General features: G+C 45.1%; 1 protein-coding gene and 1 long non-coding RNA gene across 2 annotated transcripts; one reads left to right on the top strand and one right to left on the bottom strand.

Annotated features, from left to right (window-relative positions):
- Window positions 1-271: 271 nt before the first annotated feature.
- Window positions 272-21129, top strand: LOC124217284 (uncharacterized). Its single transcript, XM_046622693.2, has 5 exons — window positions 272-370; window positions 1961-2089; window positions 2234-3059; window positions 20373-20676; window positions 20838-21129. Exons 1-4 carry the CDS (start codon window positions 272-274, stop codon window positions 20387-20389), a joined length of 1071 nt encoding a protein of 356 aa, XP_046478649.1. The 3' UTR covers window positions 20390-20676; window positions 20838-21129.
- LOC138190821 (uncharacterized) lies at window positions 6876-7687 on the bottom strand. Its single transcript, XR_011176916.1, has 2 exons — window positions 7484-7687; window positions 6876-7396 (listed from the first exon to the last, which is right to left on the bottom strand). It is a non-coding gene; the product is annotated as an uncharacterized lncRNA (long non-coding RNA).

Genomic DNA, 21129 nt, shown 5'->3' with positions numbered 1-21129 from the left:
ACAACATAATGATGTTCGAAGTCGTCGGTTTTTCCGCGACAAACGGCATTTGAAAAAAATTATTATATACATAATTGTTGAAACTGATTGCCGGGGATTATGTATATACACACAATTCAATTCCAAAAAAAATGAAATTAAAAAAAAAAAAAAAGAGGTCGCCAGCAGTGAGATTCGATCCCGCGACCACCGGATTACGAACCAGAGTGATTACCGCTGGGCCACGCAGCTATTGAATTATGTTATTATCGTAGTAAAGTATTTGAACGCAATGGTATATTTCAGTGTCGATTTTCTCGACAACGGCAACGAATGGCATGTTGGTGCTTTGCCACATTACACCTCTGGCCTTGAGCTTTTATTACGCGCAGTACGAATCGAATCTGAATTTTACAATTGGCGGATTCCCCTTGTAAGAAGCATCTCTGCTCCACGCAGTAAAGTCAAGACCAATTTGTTCCTCTTATGGCTCACAATCTCGCTCTTCTTATTTTCGGCCGGATGATGATAAATAGCGAAAGTAGTGAAGGGATGGAAAACAATGTCGTCGCTAAGAGGGGGGGAGGAGGAGGAGGAAGGGAAGGGTACTTGGTCACTTGCCACGGTTCCCGAGATAGACATGCAGCAATGCGTGCGCTCCACTTCATTTTATTTCACGTCAATCCGCACAAGAACGGCGTACATTGTATCAGCGGGCTTGTGTAAAGAACGAAATTATTGGAAACGCGAGGGCTTCACGTCTTTGTATTTAGCGGTGAATTTATTCTTTTTTTTCGTATTTTTTTTAATTTACCGTTTAGAGACGCACTGCAGCGAATTCCGCATCACGCACACCCGTTATGTTTTCACGGAGATCTCAGGGCTGTGTTGATAGCTGACAGGGATGGGGATGGGGGAAGGGAAAAAACGCGGAAGGAAAACAACGAATTACATATGTATGTACGTATGTGCCAGACCAGACTAGGCATTTTTACGGGGGAAATCTTATTTTAGATCTCGCGCCGAGACGGTGCTCGAAAGGGAGAAGTTGTGGCGCGAAGAGGTTATAGGAGTGGAAACGGGAAGGGTGGTTACCTCCTTATAAGCTGCACCACATACTAACACTTTGTAATTGTATTTATACGAACCGACGGGATGTCGGCGGGAAAATAATACGTCTTACTGGATCCCGCGTCAGAGAAAAATGTTTCGGGGACGGGAAGGGAGGTAAGGGAATGGGAGGAAAACAATGAAAATAAAAGTAAATAAATAAAACCAAACAACACCACGAGGAACGAGGAAGATCTGTATAAAAGCGCTTGCAGGAATTATAATGTTAGAAAACTATGCCAAGTGTGTCGTCGGGGAAATTGTTATTTTTCTCGGTTTCTTCAACTCCGCGAAATATATCGGAGGAATTTAATGTTTCATTTTATACGTATATTTGCAGGTAGCATCCATAATCGTCACGATCGAATTGGCCTTCGAAAGTTATCGAGATACAAACCAGAGTAACTTTGTTGAATCGTTTTATCCACTTTTGAAATTGTTATCCAATTTCACAGTGATGTGTGTTTGAAATTTTTAGTATGTAAATACACATCCGCGTTATCTTTTCACTGTTGTATATTCCCACTGTAAAATAAATAGTTGAGTAAGTAAAACGTTATAGATTTTTTCCCTTCTTCCTCTTCTCGCTAAAAACGTTGATATTTATTTTTCAGATGGTTCATTCCGAGAAGAAAAGGGAAGCAGCCGAAGGAAAAGGAGGAACGAGGAGGCGGGTGGTAGTGTGTTAGTCCGAACCGTCGTGCGCAAACACGCGTCTTGAAGAAGAACTGCAGAGAAAAAGAAAGAAGACGACTAGGAATAAAGAAGTAAAACGGCTAATAAAAAGATTGCCGAAGAAATTCCACCGACCGTCGTCGTTGTTCCTCTTGCAATAAGCGCCATCCGCACACGAACACATTCGCGCGCACAGCATACGCGAATCGCCTACAAGCCGAGAGAATGCAAAGGAAAGTACCTCGGATACGTCGCGACCTGGAGGGTGAGCGGGGGCGTCGACGACGCGGATCCGCACTGCCACGATGATCCGGACAGTAGCCCGGTGCTGCTGCTGCTGCTAGAATCGTCCGCACGTTTGTCAATCACTCCCTTGTAATCGAGCAGTGTCTCGTCTCGTCTCGTCTCGTCTCGTTTACCGATTACGTGGAAAGTCTCGTCGTCCGCGAGTTTTCCGAGCGATTCCTAGTTTCGGCGGAACGGACAAAAATTCCGACCAGCGAGGAACAGCGAGAAGAAGGGACAGCTGGACTGGACGGTCCCGCGAATTGCGGTGGGACGGCGCCCCGGCGGCGGTGCGGGGGGCGCGGGGGCCGCAACGGGGACCGGAGCGCACCAGGGGTTTCCGCCGACCTCGCTGACCGCCGTCCTCGGCCTCGTCGCCCTGGTCGCGGTCGTCGTTCTGGTAACAGCGAGCAGAGTCTGCACCGATGATCGGGTCCAGGACGCGGAGCAGCGCGGCTCGTCGACATCGTCGTCGTCCTCGCACGCTCGTCGGGATGGAACCGCCGATTCCACGACCCTGACCGAAGGCCAGCTCCACCGATTTCGGGGCGAGAGGCGGTGGCTGGTTTTGAGGAGGAGGACGAGGAGCGGAATCGTACGTCTTCCTCATCGCAGATTTGGCCCCCAAGAGGATCGAGAGGAGGCCAAGAGGAGGAGGAAGAGGAAGAGGAATAAGAAGAACGAGGATCACAACTGCTTTCGAGATCGCGGTCGGAAAGGGGAAATCGCTACGACGACAGTGTCCGGTGTTCGGGGTTTCACAGGTGATCGTGCTCTTGGTGGTGATAGTGGTGCTTACAGTGCCGCTGCTGTCGATGGCCAGTCGACTACGGTAGCCGGGCCGATGTCACCTAGGTCGAATAGCGAAGAACCATCGGGCACCGAGGGCGACAACGAGATAGTTTATCAGCGGGGGTCACTACGGCGCAAGGAGAACGAGAACGAGGACGAGGATATCGCGCCTACCCAACCACCTCCATCACCGACCAATCATTCCTCTATGGAATCACGTGAGTTCCAATTCACCGTGCATACATGCTAGGTGTAGAAAAGAAGACAGTTCGACCGACTTTATCTTTTGGCTCTTGGGAGTCGGTCGGTTCGGCGGGTTGTATGTTTCTTGACGATATTGGGACGAGGACAGTAACAATCGTCGATTCCGCGGTGTTTACTTCTTCTTTTCTCCGAACGCTGTCCTTCGGGCTGCCTCCTTGCCGCGGCGATGCGCGCGGTTTGCGGGTCTTGGGATACAATAAGGAGAGGAGATACTCCCCGGGAGAACCATTATCCGGCAGCGCACGCGTGTGCATATGTACGAACGTATGCATGATACAGAGGCTCGGTGCATAAACACACAATTTTTATTATACTCCCTGTGCTGAGAGAGTGGCGAGGGTCAGCCAAGGAAGGGCGGGTTAACGTCCTTTCGTTTATTCTCCTCCGCCTGCTACGTCGTGCTGTTGCCAGTGCACTGCACTGCCGCTTGTGTTCCACACCGCGAATAAGTGTGCGGAGCGTATATCGCCACCGCGATTATACCTATGCATAAAATGCTGCTGATGTATTGAACGCACTGTTCAGGCTGGCATGTATCGTTCGAGTACACTTTGCAATTGATTATTCAACGGGAGAAGAATAATAAAAAATGAGAGAGAAAAGAAGATGACGCGGACGAGGACGAGACGAAGTGTAGACAGGCCTGCAGGAATAAAATCTATACGATATATTCTCTAGAGCAGTGTTTTTCAATATTCTTGAATTCGCGACCCCATTACAGGTAAAAAAAAATCTGACGACCCCCCAGGTTCATAATAAAGCTACGTCAGTGATTTCAAAAAGTACGTATTCAAGTTTCTTTCTCTTGAGAGTCTACCTAAAACGTTTGTAAACCTTACTCTACTTTTATCTGGCTTCCGATCGCGACACCCCCAGTAAGACTTGGCGATCCCCAGTTTGAAAAACACTGCTCCAGGGTGTTTCGTTTGGAGAAAAACATTGTTTTTGCTTCTTGAGAACATCAATGAAAGTATGCTTGCGGATGGATACCACCTCTTTAATCCCACAAGTTTTTCGTGGGGGGGGGGGGGGGGGGGGGGGGGTTGATTCGAAATGAACCACCCGAAATTATATTAATTGTGTATATTCATATCGCAAACTCGAATTTTGGGCCGGAAGCCCGAGGCATTAATCAACGTTACTGTACACGAAGTAAGTACATGGTCTTGATAGCAGATGGCATTGCCGGTTGCTTGTACCCTTCTAATCGTTTTTGTATCGTACGTACATACATAACTACGCGATCATAAAAACTGTGCTATTGCTTATTGCTGTGAAGGCAACAGCGCTACAGTGGAGGAATATCGATCATTGATCAAAAAAATAGAGAAAATTCAAAGAACAAGCAAACACGAATCTCCATATTCGAGAATGCAACTTGGTATCATTTACAGGCTTTCATTTCTTCCATCGGTTTTATTTCTAATCTATTTTTTTTCCCCCATGTGTAAAAACAACATTTATTCCGTTTCATCCGCTGAAATGTTTCATAGTCGTCTCTCACCTACTACTTTGTGGATTTGAAATCATGTTGTTACGAGAATGTGTCGGTGACGCGAGGAATCGAAGCCAGCCGTCCAGGCTAGAAGCGAGCGTCGTCCACTCTATGTCGGTGGTGCCTCGCCGTGTCGGTTACCTTGGCCGAAGTAGGTCGTGTCTACTGGCGACAGGCGTTGCATTCAGGCAGCAGCAGCAGCAGCAGCGACTAGCCGGCAAGCAGGCAAACCAGTCTCAGGATAGTGAGGAGCCGCGCGGTTTAGTCACATTTCATCACCTATTCCATAGGTACATGTACGTATCATCCGTATTATCGTTGCGCAAGCGGATTGCTAGTAAGAGGAAGTGGAGGAGATGAGAAACAGTACCTGCGTACATACACGTCTGTAGTAAACCGACGGACGTAAGAACAAGTCGGAGAACAGCCTGCCAAGGTTTCATCTCTACAGGACGAGGGAAGAAAAATGTTACAACGGTACCTAATTGCTTCGGCTTTAGCGCCCTGCACGCCGTGACGGCGGGTGAGGGAGAAAGCACCATTTTTACACTACACAACTCGCTCGCTGCCGACGATGAGGGTAGGATTGAGACCCCGCTCGTCAAGAAATGGGGTGCGGGATAATTCTGCGCACGCCGTGGGGTGGGAATCACCGTTGTTGAATAAAGAGGAACGCCTGGGCTACGAGGGCTGTGCCAGAGGGAAAGTGGTGCCAAGTGCAGAGCACTGGGCCATCGACTATCCGAGGAAGCCTACGACCCCTCGACGACCAGCCTCGCTCGATACGCCCCACGCGTGCCGTCGTCCTCGCCGCAGCCCCGGCTGTGTGTTCGCAAGTTCGGCTCGCTGAAACTGGACGCGGAAGAAAAGTCGCAGTCGGTTTCGCCGTTTTTCTCGACTCTCATCCTTCCTTCCTAAGTTGAGCTCGTTGAGGGTTACTCGTTAACCGTTTCTCTTTCTCTCTTCTTCTCTGTTTCGTCTCATTGGATTCGAAGGATTCAGGTTGAGGTCGGACTCTGCAGTGACGGCCAAATCGGTCGTATCATGTACCAGACTTACCTACACTTATGCTTGTTTTTTTTTTCCTTTCTATACCTGTCATTAGCCTTAGGCATATCCGCTGACCGAGCGCAGATTCGGTACGAGCGAATAAAATTTTGATATACCGATTGTCTGATTTCCTTCGACGATGCGCGGAGCGAGAAACAATGACGTATACTTTCTAGGCGTAACGAGAGCGAACCGCAAGCTCTCTGCCACGTCTGAATTTTTATGTACATACACACACATGTATCCGAGGCGTATAGGTACGTGCTGGAACGGAACGGGATTATTTGAGCGCATTCGTTCGTCCATTTCGTCATCTCTCCACGCTTGACTGTGCGTCTGTGGTACACCGAATGTCTAGCGAGGTGTCTGGTACACACGGTAATCCTTGAATGAAACGAAGACCTATTTTTCAAAGAGATCACACGAATAAACAACAACGCTCTTCGGTGCTGAAGGAATTTGAAAGTTGGCGTCGTTTAAAGCGACATCTCCTCAATTCACTCCCCTCACCGCAACCTCTATTCTCCATACCGCCATTCCGTTGCGGACCAGCTCGATCTTATTTTTCGATGTAGGTACGTACGTACGTACGTCTTACATACGCGCAGGTATTTACTCGTTGTAAGATATATTTGACGTATGCGCTTTACGGGTCGAACGGAACGCTGCCGTCCATGCTTTCAGGGATCGTAGCTACCATTACACAGGTTTGGTACGAGATCCTCTTCCTTGAGAGAGGGAGAAAAAAAAAGAGAAAATATTATAGATACGAAGGTTTCAATGCGCCAAATCTATATCTGCTTTCCATTTTTTGCCGTCACGTATACGGTACGTGATATGATTTTTTCTTTTATTGTTTAAAATTCAGAATTTGTTGTGTTTTGCTTTTGCATTTATACCGCTTTAATCTATTTAAATAGTAAACCCAGGGCGTATTGCACGTAGAAAGACGATACAACGGAAAATGGTCAGAAGGAATGCTTACAGGTTTTTGTTGGTCGATTCGCCGTGAAACTCCAATCGATGGTATCAACAGAAAGAAAACTACAAAATAACTAGAATTATACTAGTAAATAGATTTTCTAACGATATTAATATTTAAACTTTATAACTCTGTAACTTTTATTGTTTTATAAATATTGTTGCTATCATTAGTGTTTGATTATTGTTTATAAGCAGAAATGGGGTTTTATTGAAAAAAAACACACACACACATACGCAGACATTACATAAAAAGTTTACGTGTTACGTATTTTTTATTACCATATTTTGATTCAAAAGCATGAGATCTATTATTATTGCACATGATAATAACAAGGAGACAGAAAAAAGTTCATTCTTTTGCAGACCAGTGATTATTTTACACTCGTTAAAGAGTTTCTCCTTCCACTAACGCTCCGTTCAGTTTAGGAATCACGACTTCCATACCCAATTCCATCACGGCTAGCTATATTGTGAGCACAAATTACAGTTTTTTACAATTACATTGGTTGCACGACGACGTTGCACATACATATGCATAATATCTGCCATGCGAATTAGCTGCAGTTAGCAATCGCGAGGCGACTCGGCAACAACGGCACGACGACAAAGATAAGGGGTAAGAATGTTGAACTGGTGCAGCAGCATTTATCTCTGCGTTTACAACGAAGACGACGCTGTATTTCTAAATATAGTTCGACGTCGAAGAGTTATCGGTTCAGACAACGCTCGATGCGGTCAATGAAATCGGTTCACGTATCGTACCTATGATAATTGTCTTCATAAAAACAACAGAAAATTCCGTTTAATCAAACGGTGTTACTCACCCAATCGAGATGATCGCGAACTTACCGATGACGCTAATCCAGTGTGCATAATTATGATTTCAATCAACGCGTAACTTGTCATTTCTGTCCACCTTACAATCGGACTGGCTCGCGTTATTGTGCACGCACTTAAAACGACGATGCGGACGTCACCGTAAAATTTCCTTTCGTCTCTGCACACCGTCCGCGGGGTCTAAGACCTCCGCTAGGCGAGTCTGTGAAACTAGTCTTTCCCGTATTTCATATTTTTCTCATTTTCGCTAGTAATAGTATGTAGTAGTATTCAGTACTTAGTAGTAGTGTGAAAGGTACTTATATTAGCCTCTGTATAATTGTCATACCATGCACCACGACGCGTTTTTGTTCGTCGCATGTAAGTTTACTTCTCAGCGATTCGTCCTCGTCCTCGTCCTCAGTACCCAGATTCGGTCAGCGCGCCGTTTCATAAATCACTATTATTGCACGATACTAAGCCTCGAATCCTGCGGTCGGTTGGTTTCGACACGATTCCACGCTGTTAAATAGCCGATCATTTTATTCTCTCAATCTTCGTAATGTTTCCGCCATTCTCTTACGCTTTTCCAACATTTTTCACGTCGTCCCATTCATCTTTGGAGAGTAAAATTGACGGAAAAATCGAATTGCTTCCGTGCTTCAGCGACGAATACTTACGATTAGCAGCTGCTGATACCGGGGCTATCATCAATTTTATGTAACAAAACCATCACACGTAGTGCAGTGCAGGACGTGACGCATCCATAGCTAATGTACATACGTAACAGAGAGGGGAGCCTGGAACTAGTCACGGCTATTAGGCACCAACAACGGCCGCGATATTCGCGAACATCGCGTATGTTTATATCGAGTCGCTGCCATGTTACATGGCATGAGTTACGCTGTTCGATACCCACAACTCAACCCAACCTAATCCACTTCAGCCTTGCCCATCTTCGTTGAAGCGAATCCTGGTACCAAGTCCAGAATTCACATTCCTAAACCGAGAGAATCTTGCAGTTGCGACTACTACATGAAGTACACGCAGTCCTCAACTATTTTCATGTAGTTACCATGTTTTCTCGTAAGCTTTGCGAAAATTTGATGATCATGCGAGAATAAAATGACGTTACGGCGTTATTCAACCCTATTGGTCACTTTGGGCGAATATCACCCCATAAACTTTTCAAACTCCTCGTATAGTTCCTTAGTACATTAACTTTGCCGATGTTTTGCAATATTTTAACAATCAATTTTGGTCCGGAAAGTGAAAGAGCTTTTTCTGCAATCCTTGAACAATACCCAGACATTTTTTGTTGAAGCAGGATATCACTTTTTTCGACCTGGGGTGAATTTCACTCTGTATGAACGTTAAGCGATTCTACCGAATGTGACAAATTAGGTTTAACTGGAACAATACAGTGAACGAAACAAACTGACTTTGCGCTGCGATTACCAGAAAATATAGTATTGACACCTGAAACTTGCGAAAAATAAATGATGTATAAATTATACGATGTATCGATTATTCGCGAGAATAAGTTTGACCTGACAAGGTGGTGATAATTCGATTGTTCGATTCGATATCTCCTATCCTGATAACTTTATGTATCCAAACCTTTTTCATATCTGGATATAATAACGATTCTGTTTCTTGGAAATTGAATAAATAATTCACGTGTCTTCACTTCGAGTATTTCGGTGACCTGGAAAAGACGATTTTTCACGAAGTGAAGACACGTTAATTATTCATTCAATTTCCAAGAAACAGAATCGTTATTATATCCGCAGATATGAAAAAGGTTTGGATACAGAAAGTTATCAGGATCGGAGATATCGAATCGAACAATCGAATTATCACCACCTTGTCAGGTCTGGGCTGCGTGGCGTACATTTCTGCTGCTTTTGACGGTGCCTCGTGTGCGGCTGGCGCGTGAGTCGGGTACCAGCAAGTCACGTGGATTCGAGGATGAATCCTCGCAGGATCGCTTCTACTCGTACAATATAGTAGAAAATATCGTTAGTTCTGACAATTGTCTTCAAGATGCAAAAACAAGCACAGGTGCTTTTTGGCGTAAGCATGCATGCCTGCATTAACCCTTACGGTCACAGAAGCCACTATAGTGGCACTCTTTCTTTTTCATTTTTTCTCATTTTTTTTATGTTCCATGCAAAATTTCGAACTTTTTGCGTTTTCGGGCGAAAAAATACTTAAACTTTGAAATGATTACGATTTTTTGAGAATTCATAATTGTTTGTAATTGTTGTAAGTATTATAAATATATGCGATTTGTTGGCGCAGAAATTTGATGACAAGCGTATGCTGGCAACGCGTGGAATTCATTGGTTGACAAACAGACATCTCAGAATGCCCGTTAGATTCACGAAATTCAATGCATAGGGATAGTTTTCACTCTCCCTACGGGTTGATATAGATAGTTTTGGGGTTGCACCTATTTTCGGTCTAAAATCGTACTGTATCGAAATAAATATTCATACAAATCTCATTCAAAACACTGTCTAAAACAATGTTGATAATTCAACCCGTTTTCACCCCATGTTAGGGGTTGTATGTAGTTTTATTAAATTTTAGACATCAGATTCGCATTCAGCGTCGATAAATACATAGGAAACGTATAATTGCACTTCCGTGTCAAAAGAAAACTAAATTGCGTGACTGAAAGGGTTAAATAGGTGATCTTTTGACTGGAAAATGGAAAAAAATCAAACCAAAACGAACTGTGAAATTGTTACTAATTTTTCTAATTTCAACGACACTTTACGTTTTCGAATCTCTAGGACTCGCAAAAAGAGGTTTTTCGAAAATTGTCGGTCTGTCGGATCTGCCGACAAACTCTTGCGATGATCTCGGATACGGCTCGATGAAAAAATTTGAAAATTACAGGATTTTAGAATCAAATGATGGGCGTGAAAAATTGCTACATCCCGTTCGATTTAAACTTCCGGTTCTACCAGGACTGAATCGATTCTCAATGATTGACCGACAAACCTATACCTTTTCTTCTGTATTACTTTTTATAAATAAATAATTATGTTTCTCCCCAACTTAAACACATATGTTTTTTAAAAATGTATAAATTTTTCGTTCTTCTCAACTTTATTTTCTCTAATTTCTCTTTCAAACTTTTTCATTTGGCTGCCAAGTCTTGTCAGTTTCATATTTTTCACGCGGCCGTTTAGGAGATCATCACACGGCAGTTTATCCGACAGACCGACGGACTCTTCCCTTGTCAAGTTGGTGAAAAGTATCGCGAAAAAACTGTTTTCCCGGCTCGTTTCTTTTTTTCTGCGTACCCATAGAACGTGACGTTCGATCTTTTCAGGCGATTTCCTTCTTCTCTGTGCACACTAGGTCGGAAAAGAAGAAAAACAAAACGGCTCGTCGTAAAGTTTGATAATCGGTAAGAGAAATTGTGGGCTCGGTGATTTGCTTCTGGTTAGAACATGACCTCAGCACTCGGCACCACATCGCGTCTCTCTTTTGCCTGATCGAGGATATTTATAGCCCGCCCTGACGATCAGTCGCCTGCCTTGTGCCCGCGTACCAGGCGAGCCGGGCACACATTGTTGCAAAACATGGCTTGGACCGGATTCGTACAGTGACTGCGCTTCGGATGGTCGCAAACACGGCACACGCACGCTGCGCACACTCGCCGCGACACGTGGATAGAGGACAGAAAGGCACGCGCGGATATCCTTCTTCCTTTTGCGCTCCTGTGCCTTTATTCGCCCGAGTGTTTCGGTCCAAGGTATATTTCCGATTCGACGGTATTCCTCGGTTTCGTTGCATCTTGGAATAACCAACGGTAAACACGGCCGCCAGGAAGTTTTGCAGACTTTAAATTCTATTTTCAATCAGAATTCCTTGATATTTCGCGTACGCGAAGGAAATGGAATATTTTTTTAAACTTGGGAATCGGATATTTCGTACATTGTTCTTAACAATACTCCCGCGTCTGCAGGTATAAAACGTTTCACAAAACGTCGAAGTCAGTAACGTTACTGTAACGATTCGTCTCGAAGAAGAACCGTTACATTTCGCGACCTTGGAATTGTTCAAAATCCAGCAAATCGTATTAAAACAAGATATACGTGATATTTTGAAACCTAAGTTTCTTCAACGGGATTGAATGTTTTGCAAAATAGTGAATATATTTCAATTGTTTTTTACGATAACGTTACCAACTTCAACCTCGTCCTTTCACGTAATCTCGAATTCTATAACGTATACCTACCCTACAATCGCTAAACACACGGCATATCTGGTGTACATGTGATCGGCAAGCAAACAAGGAGAGGCAGACAACTGGCACGTGTCGTCAATCGATGTTTGTAATATGATGTATAATATGACGCGTCTATACTGCAGCGTGTATCACATCGACACGCCTCTTACGAAAAGTAGCACGTTTCAGATTTCTTACGAAAACTAACACGTTGTGGTTTTCACCGCAAACACTGGCACGTTTCAATTTTCACCGCGAAAACTAACATGTTTCGACATTCACCCCGAAAAATAGCAAGATTTAATGCAGATTAGTAAGAGTGCGGTATTGCTGGGTATAAAAATCCAAAAAGACTGATTTAGTCATCTCCGGTAAGATACAACAGTTGTTTATACACTTGTGTAGAAAGATTACGCATAGTTCGGGTAAGGACTACTTGATACGAATATAATAAAACCGATTGACATTTATATTGATGAAAAATCTGGAAGAAATTCAACGTAGCTGTCAAGAACCTATAAAAAAAAGCATTACTTTCAGTCAGATCTGCGTGAACAAGACAATTTCGAGAATACTTATAAGTTTATTTTGACGCGAAAAAAGTTACTTATGGGTCCGCAAATTGACTTTCATCGCTAATCGCAACGTGATAGTTTTCGTAAGAATTCTGTACAAGCTCGACCTCCCGATATACGGCATAGTTCGCCTAAAGTCGTATATATACATACAATTTACACATTATACGTTATACGTTATATACTCTTGGTACGTTCAACTTTTAACGCACATACAGCGTGCCATCCGTCCCGTGCGATGATATATACAATATACATACGTGCACACACACGCAGGCGTGTAAAACCGGCGAACAGGGTCGTTCGACGTCGCTCCTCTCCTCTCATCTTCTTGTCGATATCAATCCATCCATCCCCTCCCTCCTATTCTCCTCACACCGCGTATTTTCGCACGTGTACAATCAGTTATTGAAATGTTACACGCATACATGTGTGTTGCATGCAGTAATAATTATATTATACGTATACACGCATCAATCTCTCAGCTTACACGGAATCAAGTTATGTCTACAATTCTACTTCGTATGCATGTAAGTGACCTTGCAATTTCGAGGTTATTTTTGATTAATTTTTTTTCTCCTTCACCCCGTAACGAATTTCTGCCTCATTTTCTACACGGTATACTGCCGATTTTATGATGCAAGATTGCCACTGTACAATCATTGTGTTACATGTATATTTTATACGTGTATACTGTATATGTGAATATGTAGGACATACAAGCGCGTACTTCGGCATGCTGCGAGCATGCGGCACGTTTTCCTCGCGGATATCGTGACGCAAGGCACGTATATTATGTATTGTATGCACAGTTTCTTCGTATAACAGCTTGCCGCACTGTTTGTCGCTAACAATAAGCCGCTGTGTTGTTTTGTCTACTCGATTGGCTCGCTTCTCCCCCTTTTTTCCCGACGGAGTTTTCACAGTGTATTCCCGATGTTCGATGTTCGAATGATTTTTTTGTACCGCAAAAAGGTAAAGTAATCCAGGAAAAATCAAAAACAATAATAATAGTGAAAACGTACCTTATAATTAAATCAAAGTGTAAAGAACAAGAGGAGTGTGATATTAATAAATTCGAAAAAAACTTGTTATCTTATCTACCCTCGTTGGCCGTGTGGCTGGAAAACTTGGTAAATAAAAAAAAAAGAAAAAAAAAGAAACATTCTTTCGTAATAAAAGTCGGACGTTTCAATTCCCCGACACTTATCAACAACACTTATGTATGTATGTACTGTTTAATAATTAACGATTATACGGAGAAAAGGTGTTGTCTTGTAACGAGTAAGTCGACCAGTTATATCTATCGTAGCAGTAGCGCTACATATAAAATATCTGAGGGTGGAAAGAGAACGAAAAAAATAAAAAATAAATTCAAACAACTAAAATAAAACCACACGGCACTCATAATCGGTTATCTGTATAATTTCGGTGTGGTTTTTGCTTGAATGTAATCAACGCAGGCGCGGAATAAGAACGGTCGGAATGGAAGTAAAAAGAGGTATAAAGAAAGGGACCGAGAAACGTGAAAAGGAGGAAGGAAAAATCTCGTCGCGCGAATTCGGATGGAGAGGTGATAGAAAGGGCGTCAGGTGGGGCGAAAGGGAAGAGGCACAGGAGGCGATCCTGCACGTATACAGGATCTCGCTCGCTCCCCCATTTTATACAGTGCTCGGTAGAGACGGAGACGCGGAAAAAGTTGCTCGGGTTCGAGCGGAGGGGGGAGAAAGCAGAGTCGTCCAGGAGAGGAGAGGGCCGGTTTCGGTGGGAGGCTCAAGGCCGACATGATGCAGACGCGAGAGTCGGAGCGCGCCTATTTTTAGCGCTTCCTACTATTGTGCAAAGTTGCGAGAGTCTGTCAACTGTCTAGGTCCTCCTTCTCCACCCCCGCCGCCTCCTCCTCGTCGCGGCGATGATGCGGTGCCGCGGTTTTGCCCACTCATCCGTAACTTATAAATTCTTTTGCCCGCTCGGTTCCTCCCCCTCTTTCTTCCCTTACTGGTAACCACGGGCGAAAAAATTTCGCTGGAAACAACCGCCGCTACATTGTTACTCTGCGTTAATTTACACGTGTGCAATCTGCCGGAGCTATGCAATCTCTCTGCAAGCATGAGTTTCGTGTATTACAAACGCTGTTGTAATACCTCTACGTTTCAGCAACGACGCTACGCGGCTTCAAACAGAACGGCCGGCTCGTCATCGCCGGGGAGATTTATACGCCAAGTGCAGTAGTCTCGAAATATGATATAATACAATACCAGAATTTGTACGCACAGGGAAAACCTGGAGAACCGGGAAAACTCGGGGAGTTTCTTACAGCAGGGAACAGTCAGGGAATTTCGAAAATAAGACGGGAATCTTAAGTTTCTTGAAGAAATAAACTCGTTCTTATACGTACATTACTTGATATCGAACCTCCTTTCGTTTTTTTCTTGCTGAAAATCGCTGGCTCTTGTTTGTAAATGAGTAGTCGGACAGTAAATTAATGAGTAGGTAATATTGAAGGTATTGGTATTAATATGCAAAAAAATTTTAAATAATCAGCGGCATATTTCTTGGAAGGTTACTGAAAAAAATCCTATTTTCAGGCTGGAATACCTGGAAATGTCTGGGAATTCCGGGTTCCAAAAAGCATACGAATCCTGAATACAGTAGAACCTCGATTAATTATTTACCCGTAACCTCAATTATCCGAACGCCGGCTCGAGAAATACATTTTTCGTGAAAAATATACGTTGTTGCACGCTGAAAAGTGTGGAGGAACCATTCGTCAATTGACAATGGACGACTATGCAAAACCAAAGTAGTAAAATAATCGTTCGGTGTTCGAAAGAGGTTCAATATACATTTGGATGTTTGATACGGACTGTTTTATCCATTTAAATTTGTATTGTGATATATTCTTATACCTTGAGATAAAAATTGCATTTCGGTCATACGAACTGGGCTCGGTCCCAATTAGTTCGGATAACCGAGGTTCTCTACCGTACTAGTTTTGCTGAGGAGGATGATCGTCGAAGTTTGGCGAAAGTTTCCTAAACCTAAAAAAGACGTCATCGTCATGCTGCAGGTTCGATCGAAGGTCAGAGGCGTGTTCGGAAATTTCATCAACATCATCGTAATCGTCATCGTTTTGTTAGCTCGCCGGAGACGATCATCATTCATCGTGTCGAAGTTAGTAACGTTACCGTAACGCTTCACGCTGCGGAAAAAACCGTTATACCGCGATTTTGGAAGCGTCTGAAATTCGGTGCACCGTAATAAAACACAACATACCTACTCATATTTTCAAACATTCGTTTCTTTTGTTCAGTCGTCGTAAGAATAGACGAATGATCATCTTTTCCTCAATGTTTCGCCACGACAACGTTACCAACTCCAACCTCGTTACTATTCGTCGTTACAATTCGTCGCAATGCGCTTAGACCGATGCCATATGGCCCCGAACGACGATGGCGTCTCCCGCACGTTGACCAAAGACGCTCTCTTCTTGCGTGCGTCATCATCGCCTTGTCGTCGTAACCAGCGAGCCGCAGCGGCAGCAGCGACTGTAACGCCATTTTATCTCAATTCAGGATTATTCCGCGGATTTGCACCGCGCGCAGTGCCACTTCGAAACACACAGGCCACCCAGTCCATCCTCCACACCCTCACGACCGAACGTTACATAAATTGAAGAATAATAGCTCCCAGCGCACATTTGTCTGCGGCAGTTTGACCATGATTCACTAATTCCTCTGGGATTTATGGGGGATTTATTTCTCATACGAGATCACACGTTTGTTCTGGATGTTACTCATTCGCTTGAGTCGGACAAGCAAGAAGCGAATTTTCGCCAACTCATGTCGTCGGCTCTTTATTCGGAACCATCGCGACGACTGCTCTTCCCATTATGCGTTTTTGCAACGAGTACGATCCGATTTAAGGACCGGGCAGTAACTTCGTCCGTCGTCGGTACAAAATAACTCGAGTCCGTTATACCGTCCCGCGTAACAGTGAATGTTTCAGAAAACTTTTTGAAATCTTTCACGAACGGGAAGAAACATTTCAAAAATATTTCAGAAGAAGGTTGCTGCAAGTTGAAAATGTTCGCCCCAGAAACTTGAAAAAGATTTCTTGATTGTTGTTGTTCTCAAAAAGATTCTCATAATCTTTGTATAAAATATTTTATTCAAAGTTTCTTAGAAAGATTTCATGTTATGTGGGTCGTACGTAGACAGAGTGACGGAGAGTGGGAGAGACAAACTTTTATTCCTATTCTCCGGGGTGATAATTTAGGCGAAAAGAGGACTGGCCTGCGAGCCAAATTGCAAGAGGATCGTCATCGGCGAACAGGTTTCCAGCGTTGCCCACTTGAACCGCAGCTTAAGCTGTCGCCGTAGCAACCGACGTGACGTCATTGCTCGGGTCTGTTTTAACCAGGGAGGTTTCTTGTCTCTCGGGGTCGCGTATTCGGCATATCTCGTGCCTCCTTCGCACCCCTCCGCACCCCGCAACGTTGTTGAATCCGCGGCTGTTCCTCGAAACGGGGAAATTTCCAATCCGGATTTTACGTCCTCTCGTTTCGCGTAGAGCGAGCATGTCTACCGCATGAGAAGAATGAGAACGGTTCCCAGCCATCGGAGTCATCCGATCCTAGAGTCGAGCACTAGCTGTCCTTGATTATCATTAAGAAGTACGTAACGTATAGCCCCAAGCTCTATTCGTCGACACGTGCCGCCGTCCGGACGGTGGCGGATTGCACATTACTCGAGTGTGGGGTACACTACGTGACGAATGAGAGTCTCGAATGTGGTTGGTGTTACGCAACTCGCGGACTGTCTGCAGCGGCACCGCTGCCACTGCTCGTACGTAATAATAATACTCGGGTCTCTCATAATCACCGAATGTGCGCGTCGCGTGGCGTTGGCCAGCCGCGTTGACGCGGAATCATCGCAGGTATAAGGTACTTTAAGCGGCGCAGGTGCATCGCCAAACGTCGGCAGCACTCGGGACGAAGATGCAGGCGACGAGAAGTTTACGGACTCGCGAGTTTCCCGCTGTAACCGGTAACCACTTTCGGCGGTCCCTCATCCTCGACTTTGTCCACCGCTCCGTGTCCTCACGCCAATTCATCACAACCCGACACGCACACCAGGCCATGGAAAATACGCCCCTCACAATCAGCCTTGCCTACAATGCCTACAATACCGGCCGACCGGCCTCGACATTTCGGACACGTGTTTGACCCGCGTCGCGTGGCACGACGTGGCGTGACCCACCAAGAACGACCGACCGTCGCATCTTGGGTCTTCGGTCGGTCCGGGTTCTTCAAAGCGACCAACGAACGGAAAGGATGACGGGGATTACGAGAGGACCGTGGAGAATTCCCTCGACAATGCTCTCTCTCTCTCTCTTTCTTTCTCTCTCTCTCTTTCTCTCTCTCTCTCGTATCGTCGGCTTGGCTCGGCTAGACTACGACGCGTGGGCCTCCTATACCCCGGAGGTCTCCGGGTCTGGTCTGGTCTCTCCTCCCCGCCAATGGACTCTCCTTCGATTTCCTCTGTAGGTCACTGTGTTGGTCAAAAGGCCGAATTATCCATGTTTTCACAATTCAGCGTTAGTTAGGCTGGGAAACTTTTTTCCCATTCGTCGAATACCGCTAATTAACCAGGCGACTCGGTCGCTGTCAAAGACGAGCCAGCCAGTTTTCGTTAAAAACACGACCAAGTTGTTTTGTCTTTCTCTCGATCTCTCACTAATTGACACCTACTGGGATAACATTCTCTCGTCGATCAGCTCTTCTACCTACGTAGACATTTATTTTGAACCGTTGCGTAAAATCTCGACGCGCTTCGAATTACGAATACGCTAGTTTTGCATCTGATTTATTAATTATTCTCACCAATTCTACTTTGCACGCAAGACGATTTCAATGCGGGTTTTGAACAGATTCTTCCTATACGTGCGAACAACGTTGCTGACGATGAAACAAGTGTTTCGAATGATTTCTCGAGATGATTTTTTAATCGAGGTTGTTTACCTCACGAAGTTGTTGATCGGTTCCGTCGTAACCTGACGCGGGTTTCGTCGAAAGAAAGAAGGAAGGCACGCGCCAGTTGCTCCCTCCCTCGCCCTTGTAGTTAAACAAGGTAATTTCCATTCCTAGGGCTGTGCAGCGGTGTTTATAAGCCCGCGCGCGGCCTCCTGTCGGAAAAATGGAACCTGGGTGCTGTAATTTATTCTCTTTTTCTTCCTCTCCTCTCTCTGCTTTTTCTCTCCTCACCTTCGCGGTATACATATACCTGCACATGTAACCACGGTGACGCAAAATCAGACGCGGCGTCTCACCGATCCGAGGATGCAGGGAAGAAGAAGATAAAAACAACAAGGCAGCGAGCGGTCACTCGCAATCCGTGATATGGCTGAAGAGGAAGAAGAGGAAGAAGAGGAAGAAGAAGAACAGAGGAGGAGAACTTTCGTGGAGGATCAACAGAGAAACAAGGCTACGGCCTCAAGTCCCGCTCACCCTCCTTCCTCTTCGCCTTCTTCTCCTCCTCCTCCACCGACGACGACGACGACGACGACGACGACGAGGGGCCCATAGCGTGTTTTTGTCCCCGTCTGGGCCCCGCTGATGCTCATCGTTTTTTGTCTGGTGTACCCGCGTGCGCCGTCGACGATGCGATGCCGCGAGTCAGGCGACTATGAAGACCCCTTACATGGCAGCGTCGATGTACGGAAATGGTCGTTTCTGTGGTTGCTGTTGCTCTTCCTGTTGCTGTCCGAAGTATGCAAATCGAATCACCGCATTATCCTTTCAGACTACGGTTTCAGATTCGGTTTCAGCTCGTCTCGACGGTAATTCCTTTGGAATTTGGATTGTCTTAGCGCCGGAGAATCGCATCGTAAACTCCCGCGGACGTAAGGGCGAATCGTTTATCAGATGTGGGTAATTTCGACTGAGAGTGAAAATAAAAGGGACGCGCAGATGTCCGTTCCATAACTGGTTGAAAATTTTGCAAAAAAAAAAAGGAAAGAAAATACGTCGTTTCAGGAACAAAATAGCCGTTGGTACTCGCCTCAAATGACTCTTCTACTCTACTCTCGGAATTGCCCCTTGTTCGTTTTCTACTTGCCTCTCGTGCGAAGGGGGATCATGGCAAGAGTAGTTTGCTCTGGAATACCTCGTCGCGGAAAGCTCGGAAGCGTCGAATTTAGTTATCAAAGTTCGTCCAGGCGACGGAAAGAAGAGAAAAATTTTAATTTCCCGGATATCGGAATTAGGTGTAAATGCCCGGAAGTAATGGGTAGCTATTTCTCAACTCAACGAGCAAACGATCAACGTTCGAATTGCTTCTGCGGTAGAACAGAAGACAGAAAACAAAGAAAGTTTAACACCAAAACAGAAATAACCGTTTTACACTGGTTGAACGAAAAATTCATTACCAACAACCTGCCAAGAGGTTTTATATTTTTTTAATTTAGAATTAGGTAATATAATAAAGTATTAGAACCGTATCTCCTTTAACGCGGGATAATGAATGCGTGTGTACATAATACAATGTAACGTTCCACCCGTGTACGATACGGAGGGTATTTGTTATTAGAGAGGTTCGAATACTTCAGTGACTTTGAGTCAATAAATTCTTCGCTAACAGTTTTCGGCCCCGCCTGTGCAGGGAACTCGGGATATTAATTTTCCCCGGCGAACAAAGACGCGGGAGTGTAGAAAAGTTCGACGGATACCGTTGATTACGCTCTTCTGAAATGTTCGTAAATCGACGAGTCGGGTAAAATGATTGCCGGTGTTATTCACAAATTTTCCCTCAAATTAGACGTGTATTCGTATATTCATAGGTAAATTGCAAGAGTTGATTGAAGATAATCCACTTTGCCTCGGGGTTTTCACCGCAACCTCGGCGACCACAACGAGCGTTGCCGTGATGATCCTAGGTGATTTCGTCCGGAGTTCGACCCGATTAGAAGGCTCTCTCCGTCGACTCCTGGCGCATGTAAAATACCTGTGATAGGGCCACCGCCTCAAAAAAAAAAAAAAAATTTTGAAGGCTAGAAATTGGAATAGAAAACTCAATAGAACGACACTTATCTGCACCAGGTGATTCCGTGCTTTAGACGCGCCTACGAGGGGCGAAATCCCAACGGGAAATCCGTCGGTGGACTTCGGACCGAACGGACCTGCGACGGTGAGGCTGACGTTGACGGAAACGGCGTTGGAATCGGTGTGGAGGCCTTTCAGGAGGAGACGCTGCTTCGCGTTCCTGACGCCAATGCAACGGGGTCCGAACTCGTCGTCCTCGACCGCTCCACTGGCTCCTCGTCCGACCCAAAGGACAAACGACGCTCAGTCGCCCTGCGCGACGTAGCTGAGGACGCGTTGTAGGAATCCACTGCGAAACAAGGTGAGAGACTTCAAGTCGAATAATATGCTTCCAGAAATTCCAAGGAATCGGTAAGGAGTCTTTCTCTTTATAAGGAAACACGCGAACTGGGTTATCCCGCAAAAATGTAACGTGGAAAATTTAACACAGGCTGAAACCGCTTGCATTTATGCAATTTATAGTACACCTTTACCGATAATCGCCTGCGTTTTTTTTTCGGCCTAATGCTCGCTGGAATGTATGGAATGTCCCCTCGGTTGCCGAAAGGCAGGCGGATTTTGGTAAAAACAGAGCTGAGTATGGAGATCTCCAACGCTCGGATTTTCGTGATACCAGCTAGGTTGGAGCGTCGACGTGACACCTAGGCGGCCACGCACCGAAGGTGGCCGACAATCGTGTATATATGATATACTCGGTCGATCGAGCAAGTGGTTGCCAATCGCATCCTTGTCCCCGCTCACACAGATGTTTCCA

The sequence above is a fragment of the Neodiprion pinetum genome, chromosome 4 (assembly GCF_021155775.2).
Source record: "Neodiprion pinetum isolate iyNeoPine1 chromosome 4, iyNeoPine1.2, whole genome shotgun sequence".
NCBI classification, from domain to species: domain Eukaryota; kingdom Metazoa; phylum Arthropoda; class Insecta; order Hymenoptera; family Diprionidae; genus Neodiprion; species Neodiprion pinetum.
Note: the sequence above shows the minus strand (reverse complement) of the source record. Positions and strands in the feature narration are given on the sequence as shown.